General features: G+C 50.7%; 1 protein-coding gene across 2 annotated transcripts in view; it reads left to right on the top strand.

The window, feature by feature from the left end:
* Positions 1–27,157, top strand: part of PPP6R2 (protein phosphatase 6 regulatory subunit 2) — a 76,710-nt gene that overhangs the window by 4,277 nt on the left and 45,276 nt on the right. For both annotated transcript variants that reach the window (XM_068169732.1, XM_068169724.1), the window contains exons 2-5: positions 17,819–17,952; positions 22,689–22,934; positions 23,220–23,406; positions 24,547–24,684. In XM_068169732.1, coding sequence (XP_068025833.1) covers positions 22,708–22,934; positions 23,220–23,406; positions 24,547–24,684 — 552 coding nt within the window. In that variant the 5' untranslated portion in view covers positions 17,819–17,952; positions 22,689–22,707. The remainder of the gene's footprint in view (positions 1–17,818; positions 17,953–22,688; positions 22,935–23,219; positions 23,407–24,546; positions 24,685–27,157) is intronic.

Here is a 27,157-nt window from a genome sequence, read left to right as displayed (position 1 = left end):
CCCTGTTGACAACTTGGAGGTGAGTCCTGAGGATCTTGGAGGGGCTGTTCTGACCCAAACCATTGCAATGAGCAAGCAGGACATTTTTTTTTCCTGTTGTGCCTTGGACTCTGCAGTGTTGGTGTCTAAAGGGGGAGTAGCTAAACCATTGCTGAGCTCAGCCATCCAAATGGTCAAACTGGAATGCCCAGGGAGAGGAGAGCAGGAGATGTTACTGAACCAGCAGCTATATGACCAGAAGAACTGGGCAACTGAGGTGTAAATGACCTGAGAGAGGTGGGTGAGTGTTTGCCTAGGGAGGTGGTAGAGTCTTGGATGTTTTCAAGAAATGTGTGGATATGGCACCTGGGGACATGGTTTAATGCCATGATGGTTGGACTCAATGATCTTGGAGGTCTCTTCCAACCCAAACTAGTCTACAAGGTCAGTGAGTGGAGAAGCAAAAGCAGAGTGGTTTGCAGAACTTTAGAGGTAGCAATATTTTGGAGGGGTCCTTGTGTGTAGTGTTAGATCAAGGAGGAGTAAAACAGAGATTGAATTGAGTTGTGCTCACAACTGATGTCAACTGTCTGTCTGAGGAGGCAGTTGTGGAGGGTTACCTCTCACATCTGGAAGCCTGGTTCAGAGCAGAAGCAGCTTCTTCTCAGCACTCAGAGTGCTGAGGGCCATGGTGGTGCCCTGGCAGTGCTGGCTTAAGGATTGGATTCCGTGACCTCAAAGGCCTTCTCCAGCCCAAACCATTCTGTCTCCATGGTCAGCCTGAGAGGGGAAGCTCTGCTGCTCAGGCTTGCTCTCCTGTTCTTCCCAGTGTGCCTATCTAGCTGCCCAGTTCCTCCCATTATTCCAGTGCTAGCTGTCTGTTGGGTGTTCTTTCCAGCCCTGCTGGTCCTCAGGGCCCAGTGCCTGCCAGTGACACCACTACCTAAGGAGTCACTTTGATCCTGATGTCATTTGGCAGAACTGGGAGCAGCAGCAGCCGGGGGCAGCCCAGTGCTGCTTACTGGTAGGAGGACAGCAGCCCCCAGACAGGACTGGTGACAGTTTCTGTGTCAGGAAGGAGGAAATGGAGCAGCAGATATTTCACTTTCACTTTTGGCTCTGATTATTTTAATTGGATGTTTAATTAGCTGAGGAGCTGCATGGTGGCTTTGCCTTCAGCCTGTGTCAGAAGCTACTTGGCTTCTCCTCAGGGCTCCGTTTTCTTCTTCTCATTCCTCAGGGTTCTTATAAAGCTGAGCTTGGTTCTGCTTCTGCCGTCTGCATTGGGGTGGGATGAGGAAGGTTTGCTTGGTTGGCCTGGATGATCTTTGAGGTCTTTTCCAACCTCAGTGAGGCTGTGATCAGAGTCACAGAATTGTTTGGGTTGGAGAAGACCTTGAAGATCATCTAGTCTAACTATTCTGTAGCTTTACCAAGGCTGGTGCTAAACCATGGCCCTCAGCACCACATCTCTGTGGTTTTGAAACCCCTCCAGGGTTGCAGACCCTACCACCTCCCTGCGCAGCCTGTTCCAGTCTTTGAGAGCATCTTCAGTGAAGAAGTTTCTTCTAATGTCCAGCCTAAACCTCCACTAAGCAACTTGAGGCTGTTTCCTCTCTTCCTGTCCCTTGACCACTGGGAGAAGAGACCAGCCCCACCTGGCTCCAGCCTCCATTCAGGGAGTTACAGAGGGTCAGAAGGTCTCCCTTTAGTCTTCTTTTCTCTAGGCTTAACAACCCTAGGTCCCTCAATTGCTCCTCACACGCTTTCCAGACACTTCCCCAGCTTTGTTGCCCTTCTCTGAACCTGCTCCAGCCCCTCAATGCTCTTCTTGAAGTGAGTTGCCTAAAACTGACCCCAGGATTCCAGTTGTGGGCTCAGCAATGCCCAGTCCAGAGGGACAATCCCTGCTCCTGGCAGCCACACCATTGCTGATCAAAGCCAGAATGCTGAGCACACCTCTTGTTCCTTCAGCAGCTGCTCTGCTGTGTCACTTCACACAGTTCTTTCCTGCTCAGCCAGATTTCTTTCTCCAGAAGGACAATTGAGATTCTAGAGAGAGGTTGAAACCAAGATTCTGAGCCAGAGGACAAAGGGCACTGTTCCACAGTGACGTCACTGGGCTCCAGGCCAGGTTGCCATGTGGTGGCCTTGATGTTTGTGTGGAGAGCCCAGAGCTCACCTGGCTGTGAGGGATCTGGCTCAGGTCCTTCTCCCAGCTTCAGCTGTGGTTGCACAAAGGGAGGAGGACCCAGTAACCTGTGACCAGGAAGGAGAAGAGTTACAAGAGCAGGTCTGTGGCCCTGAGGTTTTACACGGGGTGTGGTTCAGCTGAACTCATCTCCATGTGTGGTGCAACATCTTCCTGCTGGGTCCTTCTGCCTTGGTGGTGCTCCTCTGCTTGGCAGAAGACCACCTCCTCTTGCCCTGCTCCTCTTCTGCTGAGCACCACTGCTGGAGAAGTAAAATGGGAAGAGACTGGGAATAGTGGGGCTGCAGAGTGCTAGATGGTGGGAGTCCACGTTTGGATTAATTCATGGAGTCACAGGATGGTTTTGGTTGGAGAATGCCTTGAAGGTCATGCAGTCCACCCCTTAACCCAGCACTGCCAGGGCACCACCAAACCATGGCTCTCAGCTCCCCATCTCCATGGATTTGAAAACTCCCTCCAGGGATGGGGATTCTACCACTGTCCTGGGCAGCCTAGGCTGGGTTTGGACAACTCTTAAGGGACAAAAATTGTTCCTCATATCCAACCTGAATCTCCCTTAGGGCAACTTGAGGCCATTTCCTCTTGTCCCATCACTTGGGAGAAGACCTTGACCCCCACCTGGCTCCAACCTGTTTTCAGGGAATTGTAGAGAGCCAGAAGGTCTCCCCTCAGCCTCCTTTTCTCCAGGGTCAACAACCCCAGTTCACTCAGCTGCTCCTCAAAAGTTCCCCAGATCCTTCCACATCTTTGCTGTTGTTCTCCAGACCTTCAAAAAAATCCCTAGGGAATGGAATCTCCAGATCATCCTCAGGGAATCGATTATTCAGGTTGGAGAAGACCTCTAAGGTAAAGTGCCAGCACCTCAGGTCCTGAGTGAGAGCACCCAATTAATGATCAGGAGATGTTCCATCAACACTTGAACACACTAGAAGATACTAAAGGATGGATTTGAGCTTTGTTCTGCTGCATGTTTCCTCTTCCACAGAACCATAGAATGAGTTGGGTTGGAAGGGACCTTCCAAGATAGCCAGTTCCAACCCTCTGCCATGGGCAGGAAAACCTCCCACCAGACCAGGTTGCTCAAGGTCCCGCCCAACCTGGCCTTGAACATCTCCAGGGAGGGAAGTCCACAGCCTCCCTGGGCAACCTGTTTCAGTTTCAGGGATCAGAAAAAAATGATCCAAAGACCAAAACTGCACTGAAGAATGGACCAAGGGAAGCCATGAGCTGGGGGACCTTCAGCAGAGTGAGAGGTGGGACCAACGAAATCACTTCTTGTAGAATCACAGAATCATTTTGGTTGGAAAAGAACTTTGAGATCATTGAGTGGAACTGCTGACCCCACACCACCATGGCCATTAAGCCCTGTCCCAAAGAGCCATGTCCACATGGAGTTTTGGAGTCCTGACTCCCTGCAGAGTCCCTACCAGTTCAGAACTTCTTGGAGGATGCAGAGTTGGGAAGGCTGAAGGGCTGAGACCCAGCCCTGCAGGGAGGTTGTCTCCTTGGAGCTTCTTGGAGTGTGAAGTCCTGCCCAGTAGAATCATGGAATTAGAGAATGGGTTTGGTTGGAAGAGACCTTGAAGACCATCAAGTCCAAATACTGACCCAGCATTGCCAGGTCACTACCATACCATGGAAAGATGCTGAAGACCATCAAGTCCAACCCTTAACCCAGCATTCCTAGGGCACCACCAAACCATGGCTCTCAGCACCACATATCCACTTGGCCATGTTGCTCAAGACCCTGGGTTGCCCTTCCTGTTTGTCATGGCAGATGGTTTCTCTTGGTGGTTTGTTGGTCTTCATTCCCTAAGCTTTTTCTTAATTTTTAGCATTTCTTGGTCTTAAATTTCCTTTCATCATTGGAATTTTCTTCCATGACTTTCCAAACCTTTTGTTCCTCCTCTGAAAGGGGAGGGAGACCTCACACTGAACTTGACCCATCTCTGGTGGCAGTGTCTCCTCCTGAGGTAACCAGTTCAGGCCTCCTTTTTTAGTCCTTCATTTGCTTTTTGATGCAGAAGTCAAAAATAGAGCTGAGTTTTTGCTCCAGAAGTGCTTGTTTCTGCTCTGCTGCCAAGGGATCCTGGGTGACTAATTCAGCTTAGTCACTCACAGCAGAAATATCTCCAGGGTAGGGGAGATGGATCCTGCTGGAGAAGACTCCACGTGCTGAGCAAAGGTTTTGCTGGTGACCTCACCTCTCTGAGGTTGCCTTAGAATCATTTAGGTTGAGACAGGCCTAGAAGATCATGGAGTCCAACCTTTGCCCCAGCACTGCCAGGGCACCACCAAACCACAGCCCTCAGCACCACAGCTCCCTGGCTTCGAAACCCCTCCAGGGATGGGTTGCTCTGGGTAACCTGGACAATTCTGAAAGGGCAGAAATTGTTCCTCATGTCCAAATTATACCTACCCTGGAACAACCTGAGGCCATTTCCTCTTGTCCTGCTGCTTGTTCCTTGAGAGAAGAGACCAACTTCCATCTGTCTGCAAGATCCTTTCAGAGAGTTGTAGAGAGCTGGAAGGTGAGCCCTCCTTTTGTCCAGGCTCAGCAACCCCAGGTCCCTCAGCTGCTCCTCACAAGTTCTCCAGACCCTTCTCCTTCTCCAGACCCTTCACCAGCCTCCTTGCCCTTGATGAAGGGTGAGAGAGATGCTGGCTGTATTTTGTAGTGTGCTCTGGTTGACCTTTAAAGATCCCTTCCAACCCAAACCATTCTGTGACTTTATGATAACTCTGAATCTTCTTCCATAGCTGGCTGATGAGTTTGAGGTGGAAAGCAGCATTGAGACGTGACTCAGAATCATCATCTTAGCTGTTCAAGATGGAGACGATCAACCAAACTTAATGTTTTGTCATTTCTATGGCCATTACAGGTGGTCTTCTAGCTTCTGGATGCACAGAGGCTAGCTGGAGGAGTAGCTACACACTGTGACCATCTCCCTAGTTTGGATCATAATTAAGTAGTAAGCTCTGTGGTGCAGAAGAGAGGATGGGTGGTGGATTGGGAGGGGGCCTCTGGAACTCATCCAGTCCAACCCTGTGCTCCAGCAGGGTCACCCACAGCAGCTTGTCCAGGATCACAGTGGCCAGGTGGGTTGGAATCTCTCCAGACAAGGAGACTCCGCAACCTCTCTGGACAGCCTGCTCCAGGGCTCCAGCACCTTCACAGCCAGCAAATTTCTCCTGATGTCACCTCCTGGGTTCCAGCTGGTGCCCATTGCCCCTTGTCCTGTTTCTGGACACAATTGACAGGAGTATGGCCACATCTTCATGACCTCCACCCTTCAGGTGTGGCTGAGCATTGAGAAGATGCCCTCTCAGGCTGCTCTTCTCCAGGCTCAACAGCCCCAGGGCTCTCAGCCTTTCCCTCTCACAGAGATGCTTCAGGCCCCTCAGCAGCATGTCAGCCTCCAGTCCAGCTACTGGACTCTCTCCAGTAGCTCCCAGTCTCTATTGAACTGGGGAGCCCAGAACTGGACTCACTTCTCCAGATGTGGCCTCTCTAGGATAGAGCAGAGGGGCAGGAGAACCTCTCTCAACCTGCTGGCCACACTCTTTTTCATGTCCCCCGGGAAACCCTTGACCTTCTTGGCCACCTGGGCACATTGTTGTCTCATGGTGACCTTGTTATCTCCCAGCACTCCCAGGTCTTTCTCCATGGAGTTGCTTCCCAGCAGGTCACCCTAGGCCTGTACTGGGGTAGGGGGTTGCTCTCCCATGGATTCAGGACCCTACCCTTGCCCTGGTTGAACTTCATGAGATTCTTCTCCCCAGCTCTCCAGTGTGCTTAGGTCTGTCTTAGGACATGTTGCTGTCTCATGGGTAACTAATTACTGTTAATATCTGTCCTGCTCTCAATGTGGCAGCTTGCATGTGATCTGTCCATGGCTTCCTTGGTCCTCTTTTCCTTTTCCATTTTAGGTAGCTGAAGAAAGTTAAGTCTTGGACTTCATTTCTTAGGAGCTGCAGTGAGTTTCCAAGTGGAGATACCTGGAAGAAAATGTTGGGAGTGAAGTGGTGCAGGCTCCCAAGAACCAAAACTGTTGAGTTATTTTTAGAGCAGGAGAAATTTTTAGTTCCTAGTTGGTGTTTGGAGATTTACTTGAGGTTTTTTAACAAGTGAAATGTGAAGTGAAACTGAAACCCTGCTGCCAGCAGACATCTGAGGAAAAGAGTGGTTGCATCATCACAGTTTGTTGGTCGAGCTGGTGGACCTTTGCTCTGCTCCTCAAGACGTAGATTTGGGAAGAGTAAGAACTTCAGCAAATCACAACCAAACTGCTGACCTAGGGTTTGGGGAGACATTCAACGAAGGAGAAACGGTCTTGGCTTGGGGCTTCCCACTCCAAGGACACTGAGGGGCTGGAGCAGGTCCAGAGAAGGGCAATGAAGCCTGTGAAGGGTCTGAAGAACTTGTGAGGAGCAGCTGAGGGACCTGGGGTTGTTGAGCCTGGAGAAAAGGAAGCTGAAGGGAGACCTGGCTCTCTGCAACTCCCTGAAAGGAGGCTGGAGCCAGGTGAGGGTTGGTCTCCCAAGCAAAAAAAGACAGAACAAGAGGAAATGACCCCAGGTTGCCACAGGGAAGACTTAGGCTCCTTGAGGGTTGCCCAGGCCTGGCCCATTCTGTCCAGGGCAGTGGTGGAATCCCCATCCCTGGAGGAGTTTCAAAGCCATGGAGATGTGATACTGAGGGCCGTGGTTTGGAGGCACCTTGGCAGTGCTGGGTTAAGGATTGTATCTTGGAGGTCTCTTCCAAGCCAGCCTATTCAGTGATTCCATGGTTCCTTGATCTTTCTTCCTGCCTCTCTCACAATTGGCATTCTCTGGGCTAGTTTTGAAGTTCTGTAGTACTTGGTGATGATCCTTTGTGCAGGGCTGATGTTCATTCCTTTCCCTACCATTGATACAATCCCTCTTGATGAGACTTGGAGAACCCAGTGGCATCCTTCTTGGTCATTTGAAGCCTTCACCTTTTCTGTGGGAGAAGCTTTAGGTTATTTTAGTGATTTTTGGTTACTTTTAAGGCCATTTCCTTGGGCTGTGAACTCCTCATTTAGACTCTGTCCTCAAAGCCAGGGTCTGAGCTGCGACGACTGCCCTAAAGTTGTCCCTGTCTTGATTATCAGAGCCCTTCTTCATCAATTCCCACCCTCCCTCCTTGCTGGCACGAGGGTTTGGGCAGCTCTGTCATGGACCAGGCTGGGGCAGGGATGCAGCTGATTTTATTTCTGCTAAAGTCCCATGGAAAAGGGAACAGCTGATTTTTCATTGACATTGCCCAAGTCAGGAACTTGGTGTCCAGATGGAGATGGGTGATGAGTGGTGCCCCTCAGGGGTCTGTACTGGGACCAGTGCTGTGCAGTATCTCCCATCACTGACATGGATGCTGGGATTGAGGTACCCTCAGCAACTTTACTGATGACATCAAGCTGAGTGGTGAGGTTGAGATGACTTGAGAGATGGGATCCATCAGAGGGACCTGGACAGGCTGGACATAGTGGGCTTAGGGGAACCTCATGAGATTCTACCAGGCCAAGTGCAAGGTTTGGCACCTAGGCTGAGGCAACCTCTGGTATGAACCCAAGCTGGAGAAGCAGCCCTGTGGAGAAGGCCTTTGGGGTGCTGGTGGGTAAGAATCTGGGCATGAGCTGGCACCATATACTCCCAGCTCATTGGAGGGTTGGTGAAGAACTCCCAGAGAGGTGATTCTGCCCTTCTCCACTCTGAGGAGACCCCACCTGCAGTGCTTGGGGCTAGCGCTGGAGCCCTCGGCACAAGACAGGCATGGACTTGTTGGAGTGGGACCAAAGGAGGTCACAGCAGTGATGGGAGGGCTGGAAGCCTTCTGCTGTGAGGCCAGGCTAAGAGAGTTGGGGTTGTTCAGCCTGGAGAGGAGAAGGCTCCAGGGAGACCTTCTGGTGGCCTTCGAGTGCTTAGAAGAAAGGTGGGGCCAGGCTTTTGAACAGGGCCTGTTGTGACAGGACATGGTTTGAACTCAGAGGGAGATTCAGACTGGAGAGAAGGGAGTAGCATTTGACACTGAAGATGGTGAGAGCCTGTCCCAGGTTGCATAGAGAAGTGGTCAGGGTGTCTGGGGCTCCAAGCAACTCGCTCTAGTTGCAGGTGTCCCTGCTGATAGCGGAGGGTTGGATTAGGTCACCTTTGAATGTCTCTTCAACCCACCCCATCCTGTGGTTCCATGATGATTGGCACACAGTTCTGGTTTGTGACATTGAGAGCCGCCTGGACTTTCATCTGGATTTCTCCAGGTCAAAGCTGTTGGCTGTGAGATTTCTCAATGCTTGTTTCGCTCTCAAGATGTTTTCTGATGAATGAAGCTTTGCCCAGAAGAAATTCAGTGGTGACATGCAGAGCAACCAGGCTGGTGGGCCATTGGCATGTGTGGGAACTTCAGTTTTCTGAAGGGCCTTAATATCTACCTAAAGGGCAAAAGGATGGGGCCAGGTGTTTGTCAGTGGTGCTCAGTGACAGGACAAGGGGCACAAACTGGAACCCAAAACAGTTGTGAGGGGGGTGGAGACCTGTAGCAGACTGCCCAGAGAGGTTGCGGAGTCTCCTTGTCTGGAGAAGATGCCAAACCCACCTGGACACTGTGACCCTGTGCAAGCTGCTGTGGGTGCCCCTGCTCGAGCAGTGGGGTTGGACTAGGTGAGCTCTAGAGGCTGTATCCCACCACCACCATGGTGTGTGAAGCAGAGGTTAACCGTGTGGAGATAACCATGCCCTTGGAGGTAGCATGAAGCTAGTAGCCATGAGCTGAATTCCTCTGTGTGTTTTTAGCTCTGTGTGGTTTTGAGTGACCTAGAAAGAAAGATGATCTTTTTTTGTGCAGTGATGTTCTCAGTCTCTTTGGTTTCTCCTTCTGGCTGGGTGTTCTGGAAGCCCTGCAGGTTCTCCAGCACTTGGGTGTGTTTGGTTTAATTAAAAAGGTTCCATTTCCATGAAGAAGCTGTGCAAATGTTGGTCCTTAGCATGGGGTAGGGCCTCAATTAGAAGGTTGTTCAACGAGATACTAAATGAGGATCAAGCTGATCATCAAAACAAAGTACTCCTTGATAGTATCTCTTTATTAGGGAACTTCAGAAGCCTGGAGTAATGAGGAGGAGCTGTTCATCTTGGGTGCATGCTTGTCCACCAGACAAACCTTCATCTTTGCTTTTTGCCTGCAGCAGCTTTGAACTCAAAAACCAGAAAACCCAACCCACCACAATCCCTTTCTCTGCAGCTTACACCTAACTCCTTGCTGGTGGTGCCCAAGGAATCTAAATGTAGAGTCTCCTCTTCTTCCAGGTTGGAAGGGTCCATGTCTTGCACCAGTCTAACACTTCCCAGCTGCACAAGCAACCTTTCAGTCTTTGGAGGGGTCTGGAAGAAAGATGGGGACAATCTTTTTAGCAGGGCCTCTTCTGACAGAACAAAAGGTTGGAGCATATCTTGGCTTTGGAGTCCCTCAGTCTGAGAAGGACATCTAGGGACTAGAGCAGGTCCAGAGAAGGACAGTGAAGCTGGGGAAGGGCCAGGAGAAGCAGCATGTGGAGAACTTTTGAGGAGAAGCTGGGGGATCTGGGCTTGTTGAGTCTGGACAAAAGGAGGCTGAGGTGAGACCTTCTGGCTCTCTGCAACTCTATGTGAGGAGCCTGGAGCCAGTGGGGATTGGTCTCTTCTCCCAGGTGATGGAAGAAGAGTACATATGGCCTCAAGTTGTCCCGGGGAAGGTTTAGGTTGAACAGGAACAATTTCTTCCCCTTGAAGGTTGTCCAGGCCTGGCCCAGGCTGCCCAGGACAGTGGTGGAGTCCCATCCCCAGAGGGCATTCTGAGCCATGGAGATGTAGTGCTGAGGGCCATGGTTTGGTGGTGTTCTGGCAGTGCTGGGTTAAGGTTTGAATTACATGATCTTCTAGGTGTCTTCCAGCATGAGGAATTCCATGATGGCTTTAATTTTCCAGACTTTTTTGATGCTGAAGGGGTGAGAGCCAGGCCCAGGTTACCCAGGGAGGTGGGAGACTGGACCAGGTCAGGTCATTTGGGGCTTTGCGCAACCTGCTCTAGTTGCAGACGTTCCTGCTGACTGCAGAGGGGATTGGACCCGATGACCTCCAACCCATCCATGATACCACAACAAAGTAATGACCAAGTAAATGAATTTAATGAACCCATGGACCAGGCCACCATTTTTATACAGGTCTTGAGGTATGTCAGCTCTCCTAGGCTGATCACTCCAAGGCTGGTTGAGACCAGCAGAGACACCTCCCAATTCCATTGGGTGGGTTGGAGGAGGTAAGAAAAGCTGGAATTAATCTGTGGGCCAATGCTCTTCAGACTTTGATGTGCACACCAGCAGTCAGAGCTTGGCAGAAGCTGCTGAGACGACAGCTTGAGTTGGATGTCCTGTGGGGCACAAGTGCAAACTGGGAGGGGCGTGGGCAGGTGATGGAACCATGGTTGCCTCTGAGGGCTCCTCTCTCCTGCTTGGCCTTTTGGTCAGCACTTACTATTCAAAATGAGGCAGATGAGGGAGGGAAGGGAACCAAGAGCAGAGGGAGGACTGGAGATAAGTGTGTGCAAAGTTCCGATGTTGGAAGAAACGTTTTAATCATGTCTTGCAACTTTCTGAAGGTCTCCTCCCTCTAAACTGCAGTGGTGCCTCTCACAGAGTTTTGTCGAGAACCCTTCACTGATGATGTCCCTTGAACTTTGTTGCCACTGAACCTAAGGCTGGTTGGTTTGGGTGAGGTCGTTGCAGGAGCTTCACTTGGGAGGAGAATCATAGAATATAATCAGAAAGTTTGGAGAAGACCTCCAAGATCATAGAATCCAATCCTTGCCCCAGTACTGTCAGGGCACCACCAAACCATGGCCATCAGCACCACATCTCCATGGCTGTGGAACCCCTCCAGGGATGGAGACTCCACCACTGCCATGGACAGCCTGGGCCAGGCCTGGACAACTCTCAAGGGGCAGAAATTGTTCCTCATGTCCAACCTAAACCTCCCCTGGGGCAGCTTGAGGTCATTTCCTCTTGTTTTGTCTCTTGTTCCTTGGGAGAAGACACCAACCCCCACCTGGCTCCAAGCCCCATCCAGGGAGTTGTAGAGAGCCAGAAGGTCTCTCCTCAGCCTCCTTTTCTCCAGGCTCAACAAGCCCAGGTCCCTCATCTGCTCCTCACAAGATCTGTTCTCCAGACACTTCCCCAGCTTTGTTGCCCTTTTCTGGACCTGCTCCAGCACCTCAGTGTCCTTCTTGGAATGAGGAGACAAAAACTCACTGCAGGATTCCAAGTGGCCACTGCTCACCAGTGCCCAGTCTAGGGGGACAATCCTTGTGCTGCTCCTACTGGCCACACCATTGCTGTTGGTGGCCTTCTTGGACACCTGGGCACACCCTAGCTCATGTCCTTGACCCATACTTGCACCAGCAAGCACTTGAAGGTTGTTGGGTACCTTAGGCCTGCTGTGGGGCTGTTGTCCTCACCAGGGCCAGCCTGTTGACTTCATTTGCATGGTTCTATTTTGGTGCTCCTGGCCATGTGTGCGGTGTCCCCTGTCACACTGGGAGCCCTGGCACCTGCTGAGTGTGGTCTGTGATGGTTGGTCAGTGTGGTTGTCAGCAGCCCAGGGTTGGGAAGGCATCAGGGAGAAAACATCCAGTTCTGTGGGACACCCCAGAAGACACTGTGGTTGCTCTTCATTTACATCTGCCAGTTCAGCATGGTCTGAGTCACTGGTGTGGTGCGTCCTTGGTGGCTTTGGGCCAGGTCAGTGGTCACAGCAGAGTGAGGTTAGGGGTGGGTTTGCTTTGTATCTCCTGGTTTATGTAGAGTTAGCCTGAGCTGGGCTGGTTTTGGACTGGTTTTAGCATCAGCTTCAGGTTTGGAGAACAATGAACTGGTTCTGCAATAGTCCCCACAGTTGCTGTGTTTGGAGAAGAGCAGCCTGAGAGGGATCTTCTCAGTGCTCACCAAAAGCTAAAGGGTGGGGGGCAAGAGGATGGAGCCAAACCCACCTAGCCATTGTGATCCTGGGCAAGCTGCCCAGGGTGACCCTGCTGGAGCACAGGGCTTGGATGAGCTGGATGAGCTCCGGAGGTCCCTGCCCTCACCATACTGGGATCCTGTGTTGTACTTACTGCTTTGGAGGGGATCCCATGGAAGTGCTGTCCCTGGAAGATGCTGGCTTTGTGAATGTGTTGGTTCCTGGCAAAGACATTCCCAGTGTTTGGCCAAAACATTCCAATAGGACCTGGCCTTGGTTACCTCCATAATTCCTGGGATCATACCATGTACTTCATAATTTGTCCAAGGTGTTCAAGGCCAAGCTGGATGAGGCCCTGGAGCAGCCTGGTCTAGTGGCCTTCCAGTATCTGAAGGGGGCCTACAGGAAGGCTGGGGAGGGACTTCTCAGGATCTCAGGTAGTGATAGGACTAGGGGGAATGGAATGAAGCTGGAGGTGGGAAGATTCAGGTTGGATGTGAGGAGGAGGTTCTTCACCATGAGAGTGCTGAAGCCCTGGAATGGGTTGTCCAGGGAGGTGGTTGTGACCCCATCCCTGGAGGTGTTTAAGAGCAGGCTGGACGAGGCTGTGGCCAGCCTGATCTAGTGTGAGGTGTCCCTGCCCATGGCAGGGGGGTTGGAACTAGATGATTATTGTGGTCCCTTCCAACCCTGACTGATACTATGCTATGATACTATACTATAGTGGAAGGTATCCCTGCCCATGGCAGGGGGTTGGAACTGGATGATTTTAAGGGCCCTTGAAACCCAAACCATTCTGATTCTTGTCTACTCATCCATGCTTCATCTTCTCTGTACAACCCAACCAATTCCATGATGATTTCTGGATCGTTTTGCAGATGCCCAGAAAGAGAAGACAATAAATTTGCAGTGGCTCTGAACCTGAATTGATGCAGGATGTGTTTGACCCTGGTGTCACCTGTCAGCAGTTGCTGTGGTTTTTTGGAGGGTCACCTCGTGACAGCGTTGGAGAAGATGTAAAAATACCCTCAGGGTTTGGTTTGGGTTTTCTCTCTTGGAAATAATAAATAAACTTTTTGTTGTTCTTGGCTGTTTTACAATGATTCAGAGCATCCCACAATAGGTTGGGTTGGAGAAGACCTCCATCCAGCACTGCCAGGTGACCCTCAGCACCACATCTGTGTGGCTTTGAAACTCCTCCAGGGATGGAGAATCCACCACCTCCCTGGGCGGCCTGGGCCAGCCTTTGAAAACATGTTCAGTGAAGAAGTTTTTTCTGATGTCTTGCCTAAACCTCCCCTAAACAACTTCTTGGTGAGCCTGCAGGTCTCCCCTCAGCCTCCTCTCCAGGCTCAGCAACCCCAGGTCCCTCAGCTGCTCCTCTCAAGCTCTCCAGACCCTTCTCCTTCTTTTCCTTCTTCAGCCCCTTCCCCAGCTTTGTTGCCCTTATCTGGACCTTTTTTCAGATAGCTAAAATTCAAACTTTAGTCCTGGGGGCCCTTATGGCTTTATAGAGGAGGTTCAGTTCAGCTTGCTTGATGTTCCTCATCACCACATCAATGTCAATAAGGCAGTGGGAAGTCTCTCAATCTCCTCTAAAATAGCTGGGTTTTTTATAGTTTTACCAAAATAGCCTCTTTTTTCCCCTACTCTTCCATCCCTCTCCTGACTACCATGTAGTGCCATGAGTCTGGCTGAGGCAAGAGCCTGGCTTCATAGAATGGTCTGGGTTGGAAGGGACTTCCAAAGGTCGTCTAGTCCAACCCCCTCTGCAGTCAGCCGGGGCATCCTCTACTAGGTCAGGCTGCCCAGAGCCCTGTCAAGCCTCATTTTGAATACCTCCAGGGATGGGTCCTCAGCTACCTCCCTGGGCAGCCAGTTCTGGTGTTCCACCACCTTCACAGTAAAGAACATGTTCCTAACATCCACTGTCAATCTCCCTTCTCTAATTTGAAGCCATTGCCCTTTGTCCTCTCATGACAGACTCTTGTAGACAGTCTCTCTCCGTCCTTCTTGTAGCCCCCTCAGGTACTGGAAGGTTGTCATTAGGTCTCCCCAGAGCTGCCTGCTTAGGCTGAGCACCACCAGCTCCCTCAGCCTGTCTTTGTAGCTGATCATTTTCATGGCACTTCTCTGGACCCACTCCATCAGGTCCATGCCCTTCCTCTTTCTCTTTTGCTGTGCCCAGGGTGATAGAACAACCAGCTGGAGCTGGGCATTTTAAGAGTTAATGTCCCCTTTTGGTTCTTTCTATGTAGGAATTTTCCTTCTCCTCAGGATTTTCCTCCTCAAATGCTTTTTTGGGATAACCCCTCTGCTGCTAGGTGTTAGTTCATGGAAATTGTGGGTATGAGATGTTGGGGAGCCTGCTGCCTCCAGCCTGAGGTGTTGTGTTCAGTTCTGGGCCCCCCTGATCCAGGAATGACATTGAGGGGCTGGAGCAGGTCCAGAGAGAGGCAACAAAGCTGGGGAAGTGTCTGGAGAAGGCGGCATTGGGTCTGGAGAACTTGTGAGGTGTCTAGGGTGGTTGTGCTGGGAGAAGGGAAGGCTGAGGGGAGACCTTCTGGCTCTCTACAACTCCCTGAAAGGAGGCTGAAGCCAGATGGGCATCAAGGTCTTCTCCAAAGTGACAGGATGAGGAAATTACCTCAAGTTACCCCAGAGGAGGTTTATGTTCCACCCGAGGAACAATTTCTGACCCTTAAGGATTGTCCAGGGCAGTGATGGATTTCCCATCCCTGGAGGGCTTTCAAAGCTGTGGAGATGTGGTGCTGAGGGCCATGGTTTGATGATGCCCTGACAGTGCTGGGTCAATGGGTGGATTCCATGATCCTGGAGATCTTTTCCAACCCAAACCATTCTCTAACTTTCTGATGACTGGACACTACTGCAGCCCTTGGGAGCCTTTGGAGGTGAACCCAGCTAGGGCTAGAGCTGCCCAACTCTGCTGGACCCAGATCAACCCCTGTCAGAGGAGCTGAGCTGTGGGTGTACTGTGCCAGTCCTTCCTGTGTGGTGCTCAGACTGTCTCTTGTCCTCCATCATCATTTATGTTATCTTGGCACATGGTCATGGAGGTGATGGGTAGAAGGTTGGATTTCATGTTCTCAGAAGTCTTTTCCAACCTTAATGATTCCTGGATTCTCTGGTGCCTACAGAAATAATGGTGTGCCCCAGGGATCAGTGCTGGGCTCTATGCTCTTTAACATCTTTATTGATGATCTGGATGAGGGCATTGAGTCCATCATCAGTAAATTTGCAGATGACACCAAGCTGGGGGCAGGAGTTGATCTGCTGGAGGGTAGAGAGGCTCTGCAGAGGGACCTCGACAGGCTGGACAGATGGGCAGAGTCCAAGGGCAGGAGATTTAACACATCCAAGTGCCGGGTTCTGCACATTGGCCACAACAACCCCATGCAGAGCTACAGGCTGGGGTCAGAGTGGCTGGAGAGCAGCCAGGCAGAGAGGGACCTGGGGGTACTGGTTGATGGTAGGCTGAACATGAGCCTGCAGTGTGCCCAGGCAGCCAAGAGGGCCAATGGCATCCTGGCCTGCATCAGGAACAGTGTGGCCAGCAGGAGCAGGGAGGTCATTCTGCCCCTGTACACTGCACTGGTTAGGCCACACCTCGAGTCCTGTGTCCAGTTCTGGGCCCCTCAGTTTAGGAAGGATGTTGACTTGCTGGAACGAGTCCAGAGAAGGGCAACAAAGTTGGTGAGGGGTCTGGAACACAAGCCCTATGAGGAGAGGGTGAGGGAGCTGGGGTTGCTCAGCCTGGAGAGGAGTAGACTCAGGGGTGACCTTATTGCTCTCTACAACTACCTGAAGGGAGGTTGTAGACAGGGGGATGTTGGTCTCTTCTCCCAGGCACCCAGTACCAGAACAAGAGGACACAGTCTCAGGCTGTGCCAGGGGAGGTTCAGGCTGGAGGTCAGGAGGAAGTTTTACACAGAGAGAGTGGTTGCCCATTGGAATGGGCTGCCTGGGGAGGTGGTGGAGTCGCCAGCATTGGAGGTGTTCAGGAGGAGACTTGATGGGGTACTTGGTGCCATGGGTTAGCTGTTTGGGTGGGTTGGATTGGTTGATGGGTTGGACACGATGATCTTGAAGGTCTCTTCCAACCTGGTTTGGTTTATTCTAAATAAAGGCTTCCAGAACAGGTATTGCAGATCCTTCAGGAAGTTGTCGTTTGAGGTAGAAATCTCCTGAGGAGACTTCAGGAGGTAGGTTGAGGAACTCCTGGTTTATTTTTTTTTTCACTTGTTATCATTACTTGGTGGAGTCCAAATGCTCCTTTAGAGACCTTGTAGAGATTTAGCAACCATCTGCAATCCACTCTAGAATGAGCTTATGTTGGTTATCAGAGTGGATTCCATGAAGAGCCTGTGGGATGTCCCTCAGAACCTTGTCTCAAGGACTGTGTGGAGAAGCAGGAGGAGGGAGATATGGTCAGAAAAGCTGCTACATGTTTTGCTTTCATTCTACTTTGGACTTGCCTGTGTTCAACCTGGGCTTTCCGTCTTGATTGATAGTTGAGTTTGGTCATGTGTTTGGAACCATCTCTGCCCTCTGTCTAACCAGGAAAGGAGGCTGACATTGTACCCTGGTGGCTAAGGTCAGAGGTCTGCAGGGCCTGAGAAGAGTGTGGCCAGCAGGCCAAGGGAGGTTCTTTTCCCCTTCCGCTCTGCCCTGATGAGGCTACAGCTGAAGTCCTAGGTCCCCTTCTGGGCTCCCTGGTTCCAAAGAGACTGGGAGCTACTGGACAGAGTCCAGTAGAGGTTCTGGATATGCAGAGAGGCCTGGAGCATCTCTGTGAGGAGGAAAGGCTGAGAGCTCTGGAGCTCTTGAGCCTGGAAAAGAGCAGCCTGAGAGGCTCAGCAAGAGCTAAAGGGTGGGGGCAGAAGGATGGGGCCAGGCCCTCGTCACTGGTGCTCTGTGACAGGACAAGGGGCAATGGGCACAGACTGGAACCCAGGAGGTTCCATCAGGAGCAACTTGTTGGCTGTGAGGGTGGTGGAGCCGTGGAGCAGGCTGCCCAGAGAGGTTGTGGAGGCTCCTTGTCTGGAGAGCTTCCAACCCCACCTGGATGTTGTGATCCTGGACAGGCTGCTGTGGGTGCCCCTGCTGGAGCAGCAGGGTTGGGTGATCTGCAGAGGTCCTTTCCCACCCCACCACACTGGGATCCTGCTTGCAAGGTGTTGAGATCTGTGGAACACTTGTCCTGGTTCATGAGCACGTTTTCTTGATTGGGAGAAAGTGGGAACATTGTTATCCCGTGTTGGGATGCTGTTGTCTAGTCAGAACCACACAGTACCAAAGAACACCTGGGTTTGGAAGGAGACTGGGACAAATCTGGCCTTGAAGGAGGTTCAAGTCTGACAGCTGCCTCCAAGCCTTAGGAGGGGAAAGAGCTTTTATCCCTGCACTGTCAGAGCTCCATCTGAAGGTTCACATTTGCCCAGGAGCAGGAGGTCACTGGAAGGAATTAACCTCCTTCAGTCATGTGTGACACGGTGGTGTTGGGTCTTCAAAGAGTTCTGCTCACCTACACCCTTGTCGAAATTGTTCTTTGGGTTGAAAGGTTTGTGGAGGCTGTAATGTAACACCTTGGAATGTGTTTTGTAGGATAAGAAGCTTGGGGAGGATCTCAGACCGGATGAAGACCATTTTCTGAAGCTGGAGCTGTTCCAGGAACTGTAACCCAAATGTTTCTCTGTCCGTGGAGAGGATTTCACATTTGAAAAGCTCTTCTACTGAGGGTGAGTGTGAACATCTGCCCTGTCTGTGTGAGCTCAAGAAGGACACTGTCCTCTCTGACACTGTGCTATGTGTTCTTCTGTTGAGGTTGTTCTTCACAATTAATACCTGGAGATGCAAAATCTTCCCATCTCACTGTGGTGGGGTGGGAAGGACCTCTGGAGCTTAGCCAGTCCCCCCTCCCTGCTCAAACAGGGTCACCTGCAGCAACTTGCCCAGGATCAGAGTATCCAGGCAGGTTTGGAATCTCTCCAAAGAAGGAGACTCCACTTGGCATAGAATCACAGAAATGTTTTGTTAGGAGAAGATTTTTCAGATCATTGAGTCCAACCATTCTCTAACTCTGCCATGGCTGGTGCTAAACCATGTCCCTCAGCACCACATCTACATAGCTTTGAAACCCTCTAGGGATGGGGATTCAGTCACCTCTCCTAAGAGCCTGCTCCAGTCTTTGAGAACCATTTAAGTGAAGAAGTTTCTTATGATGTCCAACTTAAACCTCCTCTGGGGCAACTTGAGGCCTGTCTCTTGTTCTCTGGGAGAAGAGACCTGCTGCAGCCCCTCAATGTCCTTCTTGGAGTGAGGGGCCCAAAATTGACCCCAGGATTCCAGGTGTGACCTCACCACTGCCCACACCAGGAGTACAATCCCTGCCCTGCTCACCATACCATTGCTGATTCAAGCCAGGCTGCTGGTGGCCTTCTTGTCCACCTGGGCACATGCTGGCTCGTTTCCAGCTGCTGTTGACCAAACCTCCCAGGTCCTTTCCTACCCCTTCCAGCCACTCCACCCCCACCTGGAGCCTTGATGAGGTTGGTGTGACCCAGCAATTGGCCTTGGCAAACCTCTAGAGCTGTTCCAATCAAGTCTATGCTGGAACAAATCACTCAGGTCAACTTTTGGCATTTTGCAGTGTCCCTTCAGTTCCTGAAGACACCCTCAAGGAAGTGAATTTGTGAGCTGGGAGCAGGCATCTGAATTGCCAACCTAGGTGACACTGTGGTGACAGAAATGCTGCTTGGCTGGAGAGTGTGTTCCTCACAAAGTGTTCTGCAGATATTTTTATCTACCTCTGCCTTGCCTTCCTTCTAAATTCACAAGTGAAGAGCTGCCAGAAAGGACCTTAAGTGAGGAGGTTTAGGGTGCACTCTTAACCCAAAGACAGAAATGTTTTCTATATACAGGTGGAAAGAGACCTAAATCTCTCTTCTCAAGCTTAAACCCCTCATAAATCTGCCAGCTGATGGGTTTTAAGAACTTCCACTCTGAGAAGATGGCCTCAGGAAAGGAAGATGAATCTTATTCCAGCTCAGAGCAAGCAGGTCCCTTTTCCAACCTTCTAAACCAAAGCTGGTGAGGAGGTTGGGCAGGCATTGGAAGAGAAGCTGGTGAAGGGACTGGAGAACCCACAGGAGGTTGAGGTTGGACATGAGGAACAATTTCTGCCCTTTTGAAGAGGGTTGCTCACGCCTGGCCCAGGCTGCCCATAGCAGTAGTGGAGTCCTTATCCCTGCAGGTGTTTCACAGCCATGGAGATATGGTGCTGAGGGCCGTGGTTTGGTGGTGCCCTGGCAGTGTTGGGGCAAGGGTTGGATTCCATGATCTTTGTGATCTTTCCCAACCTAACAATTCTTTCTGTGGGAAGCAGGGGTGAGGCTTGGGTAACAATGTGTTTGATATCCTTAAAAAAAGATAGCACTTGAGGTCAGAGAGTTAAGGAGGACATTGAGACACTTGAATGTGTCCAGAGAAGGGCAATAAGGCTGGGGAGGGGTCTGGAGCACAGCCCTGTGAGGAGAGGCTGAGGGAGCTGGGGTTGCTTAGCCTGGAGAAGAGGAGGCTCAGGGGAGACCTTCTTGCTCTCTACAACTCCCTGAAGGGAGGTTGTGGCCAGGTGGGGGTTGGTCTCTTCTCCCAGGCAACCAGCACCAGAACAGGAGGACGCAGTCTCAAGCGGTGCCAGGGGGAGGTTTAGACTGGTTGTTAGGAATAAATTCTTCACAGAAAGAGAGATTGGCCATTGGGATGAGCTATCCAGGGAAGTGGTGGAGTCACTGTCATTGGAGGTGTTTAAGAGGAGACTGGATAAAGCACTTGGTGCCATGGTTTAGTTGATTAGATGGTGTTGGGTGATAGGTTGGACTTGATGATCTCAAAGGTCTTTTGCAACCTGGTTAATTCTATTGTATTTTCTATTCTATTCTAAGTGATTCCATTCAGCAGTTCCCATCAGCCTTTCAGTTGAGGGTGCAGCATGGAAGATGCCCCACAAGGAGGCCAGATCTTTAAACACACAGTAAAAAATTGGGCTTTTGAGGTTTTTTTAGCTTTTTTAATTGTCCAGCTCTGGTGACTGGAAAGCAGTGGCCCCTTCTTCACCTTCCTGGAGAAAAAACTCTTGTGTTCTGTGTGTTCCAGAGGATCATTCCAAAGTTCTGTTTTGGGTGTAGTTATGCAAGTGGTGGATCTGGCAGAGGACCAGGCCTGGTACTGTTTTTGGAAGCTGGAAGAAGCAAAAACAAAAATGAATGATTAGAGCAAAAATGTTCCTGCTGCTGAGGAACTGGGGATGTGGGGGAGGTTAAAATAGCTGTGATCCCGAGTTCGGGAATCACATGCTGAGGGACAGAGCATCTGGGAATGCTGCACTCTGACAGACCATATCCACTTCATCCCCCAATCCAAGCAATGGTAAGTTGGGAGGGGATCTCTGGAGCTCATCCAGTCCAGCCCATGCTGTTCCAGCAGGGTCACCTTCAACAGCTTGCTTGAGAACACAGTGGCCAGGTGGGTTTGGAAGCTCTCCAAACAAGGAGGCTCCACAACCTTTTTGGGCAGCCTGCTCCAGGGCTCCACTACTCTCAAGGTAAACTTCTTCCTTACATTTAGGTGGAACCTCCTGTCTTCCAGCTGGTGCCTGCTCCTGTTCCTTGGCATCACTGACAAGTCTGGCCACATCCTCTTGCCCCCCACCCTTTAGCTCTTTCCAAACATTGAGAAGATCTCCTCTCAGGGTGCTCTTTTCCAGACTCAAGAGCTCACAGGCTCTCAGCCTTTCCTCCTCACACAGATGGCTCCAGGCCCCCCAGCAGCTTCCCAGCCTCCACTGGACTCTGTCCAGTAGCTTCCAGTCTGGAAGCTGGGGAGTCTGGAACTGGGGAGTCCAGAACTGGATCCAGAAACAGTGGGCCTCAACAGAGTATAGCGGTAGAAGAACCTCTTTTGGCCTGCTGGCCATGCTCTTCTTCATGCCCTCCAGGACACCATTGGCCTTCTTGACCACCAGGGCACATTGCTGGCACATGGGCAACTTCTTATCCCCCTGCACTCCCAGGTCCTTCTCCATGCAGCTGCTTCCCAGCAGGTTACCCCTGGAAAACCAGAATGAGCAGAGCTCAGTTAGAGAGGAAGCTGAGGGTAAGAAAAAGGAGAAACATTGTGTGGGATGATGATGGCTAACAACAAGTCCAGCACTCCATATTTAGCCAGAATTGTCCCAAGAGGAGAATTCTTGCTCATGCTGAAACCTCCTCTGAAAATCCTGGCCATGTGCTGGCGGCTCTTGCAAAGTACAGCAGATGTTGAGGGGTGACATCAAAGGGGATGATCTCAACTGCTATAAGTGGGGTTGAGAAACCCTGCTTGGGCCAAGGGTCTTCTGGCACTGCTGGGGGGACTTGGAGAGCTCAAAAAGTGAGGATGGAGCAGGATTTGGTCTCTGTTGTGCGTAAGGTCACTTCATTTATTTTTGTGGGATGAGGCTCTACCTCAAGTTGGTTTGTAATTGTAATTTTTTGTTCTATCTAGTATCTCATGTGGCCACTTTTGCTAAGACCTGGTTCAAAATCCTTTTGGCTTTACTTGGAATGATGTGGAAGATCCATGTGAAACGTCTGTGAGGGAAGGTGATGTTGGGGAGGGTTTGCTTTCAGCAGCCTCAAGGACTTGAGATCCAGGACATCTCAGAAGAGGAGGTGATTCCTTCAGTTCCTCTTTCTGGTTTTGAGTTCTACCCTCTGCACCAGTACAGTGAGGGGTGACCTGCTAGGAAGCAGCTCAACAGAGAAGGACCTGGGAGTGCTGATAGACAAAAAGCTGCCCATGAGCCAGCAATGTATCCTGGTGGACAGGAGCACCAAGGGTCTCCTGGTGGGACATGAGGAAGAGTGTGGCCAGCAAGGTCAAGGGATATTCTTCTCCTCCTCTAATCTGCTTGAGTGAGACCACAACTGGAAACTAGGTCCAGTTCTGGGCTCCTCTGTTCCAGAGAGACTAGGAGCTACTGGAGAGAGCCCAGTGGAGACTGGGAAGAGGGGCCTGGAGCATCTCTGTGAGGAGGAAAGGCTGAGAGGAGAGAACTGGTGGCCTTTCAGGACATCAAGGGGTCGATTAGAAAGCTGGGAACAGACTTTTGAGCAGGGCTTGTGACCAGACAAGGGGTGATGGCTGGAACTCAAAGAGGGGGTTTCAGAATGGAGAGAAGATGCTCTTCACTGTAAGGGTGGTGACACCTTGTCCCAAGTTGCCCAGAGAGATGGTAGATGCCCCATCCTTGGAACATTCCAGATCAGATTGTTTGGGGCTCTGAGCAACCTGCTCTAGTTGCAGATGTCTCTGCTGACCGGACAACCTTGGAAGGTCCGTTCCAGCCCAACCCATTCCATGAGCCTGTGATTCAGCTGCTCTGCTCAGAATGATGAATACCAAAGCCTGAGTCCTGTTTTTTTATCCATCACAGCCAGTTGTGTCCCATCAACATGTTCTGGAAGTTTGATTTGAACACAACATCACATGTGGACAAGCTGCTTGATAAAGAAGATGTGACACTTCACGAGCTGATGGATGAAGATGACATCTTACAGGAGTGCAAGGCTCAGAACCGCAAGCTGCTGGACTTCCTCTGCCAGCAGCACTGCATGGAGGAGCTGGTCAACCTCATCACCCATGAACCCCCTGTGGATATGGATGAGAAGGTCCGCTTCAAGTAGGTATTGGTTTACTGCCCTTCACCTCCTTCACCTTTTGCTCCACCTCCTTCTCCCCCACCCCCTCCTAAATCTCTTCCTCCACCCCCTCCTAAATCTCTTCCTCCCCCTCCTCCTAAATCTCTTCCTCCCCCTCCTCCTAAATCTCTTCCTCCCCCTCCTCCTAAATCTCTTCCTCCATCTCATCCTGCTCCTCTACCTCCTCCTCTTCCTGACTTGAAGAAGGGAAGCTCTTCTTGGGAGTTCTCCTTTCACCTTTAGTTGCTCCTCTTCTGTCCTTCCAGATACCCCAACACAGCCTGTGAACTGCTGACCTCGGACGTGCCGCAGATCAACGACAAGCTGGGAGGGGATGAAACTCTGCTGAACATCCTCTACGACTTCTTGGACCGAGAGCCTCCTCTGAACCCTTTGCTTGCCAGTTTCTTCAGTAAGACAATTGGGAATCTCATTGCAAGAAAAACTGAACAGGTAGTGATTAGATTTGTCCTGCTACGTAAGCACCAATGAATTCACTGTCTGGGTTGTGGGGTGGGACCTTTGCTACCCTTCTGAGATCTCATTCTACTCTTAGAGTTGAAAAGTACCTCGCTGGGTTCTTCAGGGTTGGACTTGAAGAGTAGACTTGGAAGAGTGCTTGGGATTCCCCACTTGAGGGAGGGGGTGACTCATCAAGACACCTTTATGTAGTTTGAGTTTCAGGTCTGCAGTAGCTGAGATGTTCCTGTGCCACAGCTAATGCTTTGTTTTTCATCCTAAGGCATATTGGTGCTTCCTTTGATGATTGTCCTCACTCCAAGGACAATGAGAGGCTGGAGCAGGTCTAAAGCTGGGGAAGGGTCTGGAGTAGAAGAGGAAGAGTCTGGAGAACTTGTGAAGAGCAGCTGAGGGAGCTGGGATTTTTAAGCCTAGAGAAAAGGAGGCTGAAGGGAGACCTTCTGGCTCTTTACAACTCCCTGTGAGGAGCTTGGAGCCAGGTGGGGGTTGGCCTCAAGTTGCCCCAGGCTAGGTCTAGGTTGGACATCAAAAGCAACTTCTTCACTGAAAGGGTTCTCAAAGACTGGAACAGGCTGCCCAGGGAGCTGGTGGAGTCCCCATCCTTGGAGGGATTTGAAAGCTGCAGAGATGAGGTGCTGGGGACCGTGGTTTAGCACCAGCCTTAGTAGAGTTGGAGAATGGTTGGACTGGATGAGCTTCAAGGTCTTCTCCAACCCAAACCAATGTGTGATTGCCCAGAATCATCTCATCACCTAAACAGTGCCTCAGTCTCATGCTTGTGATAGGGGTGCTGGAAGCATGAGCCAAATATTTCAGTTACAACTCGAAACTGACCTTCTAAAGGAAGGCCATCAGAGATTCATAGTGGAATGGAACCTTCTCCAGCATCACCAGCTCCTCAGTGCTGTTCTTCCTGTGGGCATGGAAAAGGCAGCTCTAAAGATCTGGTTTATTTTTATCTTGAAATGAGTTTTTCTCTCTTTGTGGAGAATTTCTCCCCTTGGAAGCCATTCTGCCTTGAGGTTGGTTGCCACCATGAGGTGCAGCATAGGAAGCTCTGTGTTGCCGTGCCTGTGAGTTGTACCAGCATCTGATGGCCTTTTTTCTTTTTAGGTGATTACATTTTTAAGGAAAAAAGACAAATTTATTAGCCTGGTGCTGAAGCACATTGATACATCGGCCATGATGGACCTCCTGCTTCGTCTCATCAGCTGTGTGGAGCCTGCCACCCTACGGCAGGAAGTGCTAAATGTGAGAATCTGCTTGGGTTTGGCCTTGCAAGAGTGGGAATGGGCTGGGGGTTGGCTGATTGTGTCTTAAAAATGGAAGGGTTTGGTCATTTAGTATGAGAGTGGACCTTGAAAACCATTTTGCTGAGCTTGGAAGTCACCGTGTTGGTTATTTTGGGTACTTGGTGGCTTGCATGGCAGAAACAGCTCGGTTCAGTCCCAGGAAGAAGAAGCTTGGTTCAGTCCCTGGTAGAAAAGGATTTTCAGCTCATGTTTCCATGTGACAACTGCAATTTGCTGGAGCTGGTTGTGCTGGAGAGCTTTGAGAAAGGGAATCTGTGGTCTCCACCAGTGTTCAGAAGTTCAGACTAATGGTCTGGGACAGTGACTGGTTTTGTTCCTCACTGTGTTGAGCCTTGAGAACAGCAGCCTGGGAGGGCATCTTCTCAATGCTCAGCAAGAGCTAAAGGGTGGGGGGCAAGATGCTGGAGCCAGACACTACTCAGTGATGCCCAATGACAGGACAAGGGGCAATGGGCACAGACTGGAAACCAGGAGGTTCTATCAGGAGCACCTTGTTGGCTGTGAGGGTGGTGGAGCCCTGGAGCAGACTGCCCAGAGAGGTTGTGGAGTCTTCTTGTCTGAAGAGTGTCCAAACCCACCTGGCCATTGTGACCTGGCACAAGCTGCTGTAGTTGCCCCTGCTGGAGCAAGGGAGTTGGACTGCATGATTTCCAGAGGTCCCTTCCCACCCCATCATGCTGGGGTTCAGGGATTGTTTCAGGTGACATGGAGTTGGGGGTTTATCCATCTGAGAACCCTTTGCTTTATTTGTAGTTTTCTCCAGACTTTTCTCAGCAGCTCAGGTCCTTGATTTGTGGGATGTTGTCATGGACCTGTGCAGGGCTAAGGGTGGAGAAAGGAGCAAAAGATAACTGAATGAGCAGAGAGAAGCCGGTGGTGCCACTGTAACTACTTTTAAACTGATTGAGAAGTCTAATTTGTGGTGGTTTTCCCCTTTGTTGACCTGTAATTGAGGACCTACAGTGAAGGAGAAAACATGATCATTCTTCATTTCCATCTCATCAGGCATAACTGCTCATGGAGCTTGTTTTTGTTGTTCTGGAGAGCTGTTCCTTCAGGAAAACCCCTTATCAGCACATGGTGGTCCTCAGTAGTCCTGTCCTGAGCAGCACTAGGACAAGGGACAAAGGTTTGAAACTGGAGCTGAGTAGATTTAGGCTGGACATTAGGAGGAAGTTCTTTACAATAAGGGTGGTGAGACACTGGAGCAAGTTGCCCATATACATGGTAGAGTCCCTGTCCCAGGACTGAGGCTCTGAGAAACCTGCTGTAATTGGGGATGTCCCTGCTAACTGCAGGGGGTTTGGACTAGGTGACCTTTGAAGGTCCCTTCCAATGCAAATAATTTCATGGCTTCATGAAATATGGTTCAGGATGGTCCAAATTCAGAAGCATTAAGCTCTCATGACTTCTTGTGTTGGTACAAAGTCCATCTGGAATCTCTTGCCATGGAAGGGAAACTGAGGCGTGGCCTGAAGGGAGGGAGGACAAAGAAAAGCGAGCTTGGCCAAGAGCCTCCAGGAAACATTGGAGTAGGACCCATCTAGTTCCCCCCCAGAAACTTTCTGCCTCTCTATGAGGTCATGGAATGTTTTAGGTTGAAAGGACATTGAAAGATTTTACACTGAGGGTGATGAGAGCCTGGTGCAGGTTGCCCAGAGAGGTGGGAAAAGCCCCATCCCTGGAAACATTCCAGGTCAGGTTGTATGGGGCTCCTAGCAACCTGCTCTAGTTGCAGATGTCCCTGCTGACTGCTGGGGGTTGGACTGGGTGACCTTGAAAGGTCCCTTCAACCTGAACCAGTCTGGGATTCTGAGTTGGACAGAAGCACCACTATCCAAGGAAGCCTCCAGATCCATCAGTAGGTGTGATGAAGGAAATTTACCTGTGGTCCACCTTGCATCTTTCCAGGCCTGTCTTCTGGTTTCTGGACTGTTAACAATTGAAAGAATTCATCAGAAGCCTCTGAGGAGGCTCCTTCCAGCAAGCTTGGCCTTTGCTGTCCTTGGAGAAAGCTTCCATGGTGCAGGTGGATGAGCAAAGCTGGAACCAACAGAAGGATCATGGTTGAAATCATATGAATAGAGAACATACACTTGAGCTTTCCAGGGGAGAGCTTCTGAAACAGAAGTGGAGAGCAGGAGACTGTTCATTTCCTGCATGACTCATTTGAAGATGATACCATTGGAGATACCTCCACAGGCTTTTTGCTTTTAATTAACATTTGGATAATCAGTTCCAAAGCATCTGGGAACCCCTTAGTTTGATCCTGCTGATTGGTTTGGTTGATGGTAGGACATCCACCACTTTGTCTAGGCCAAAGCCCATAGATGAAGATGCTGAGCTAGCTGGTGAAGCTGGACTGGGGGAAGCTGGAAGGTGTCATTTGCTGGTGGCATGCTTGGTTTGCA

Source organism: Melanerpes formicivorus, unplaced genomic scaffold (genome assembly GCF_026170545.1).
Source record: "Melanerpes formicivorus ecotype bairdi unplaced genomic scaffold, bMelFor1.0.p_v2 SCAF_3, whole genome shotgun sequence".
NCBI lineage: Eukaryota > Metazoa > Chordata > Aves > Piciformes > Picidae > Melanerpes > Melanerpes formicivorus.
This window is presented reverse-complemented; position numbering and strand designations above follow the sequence as displayed.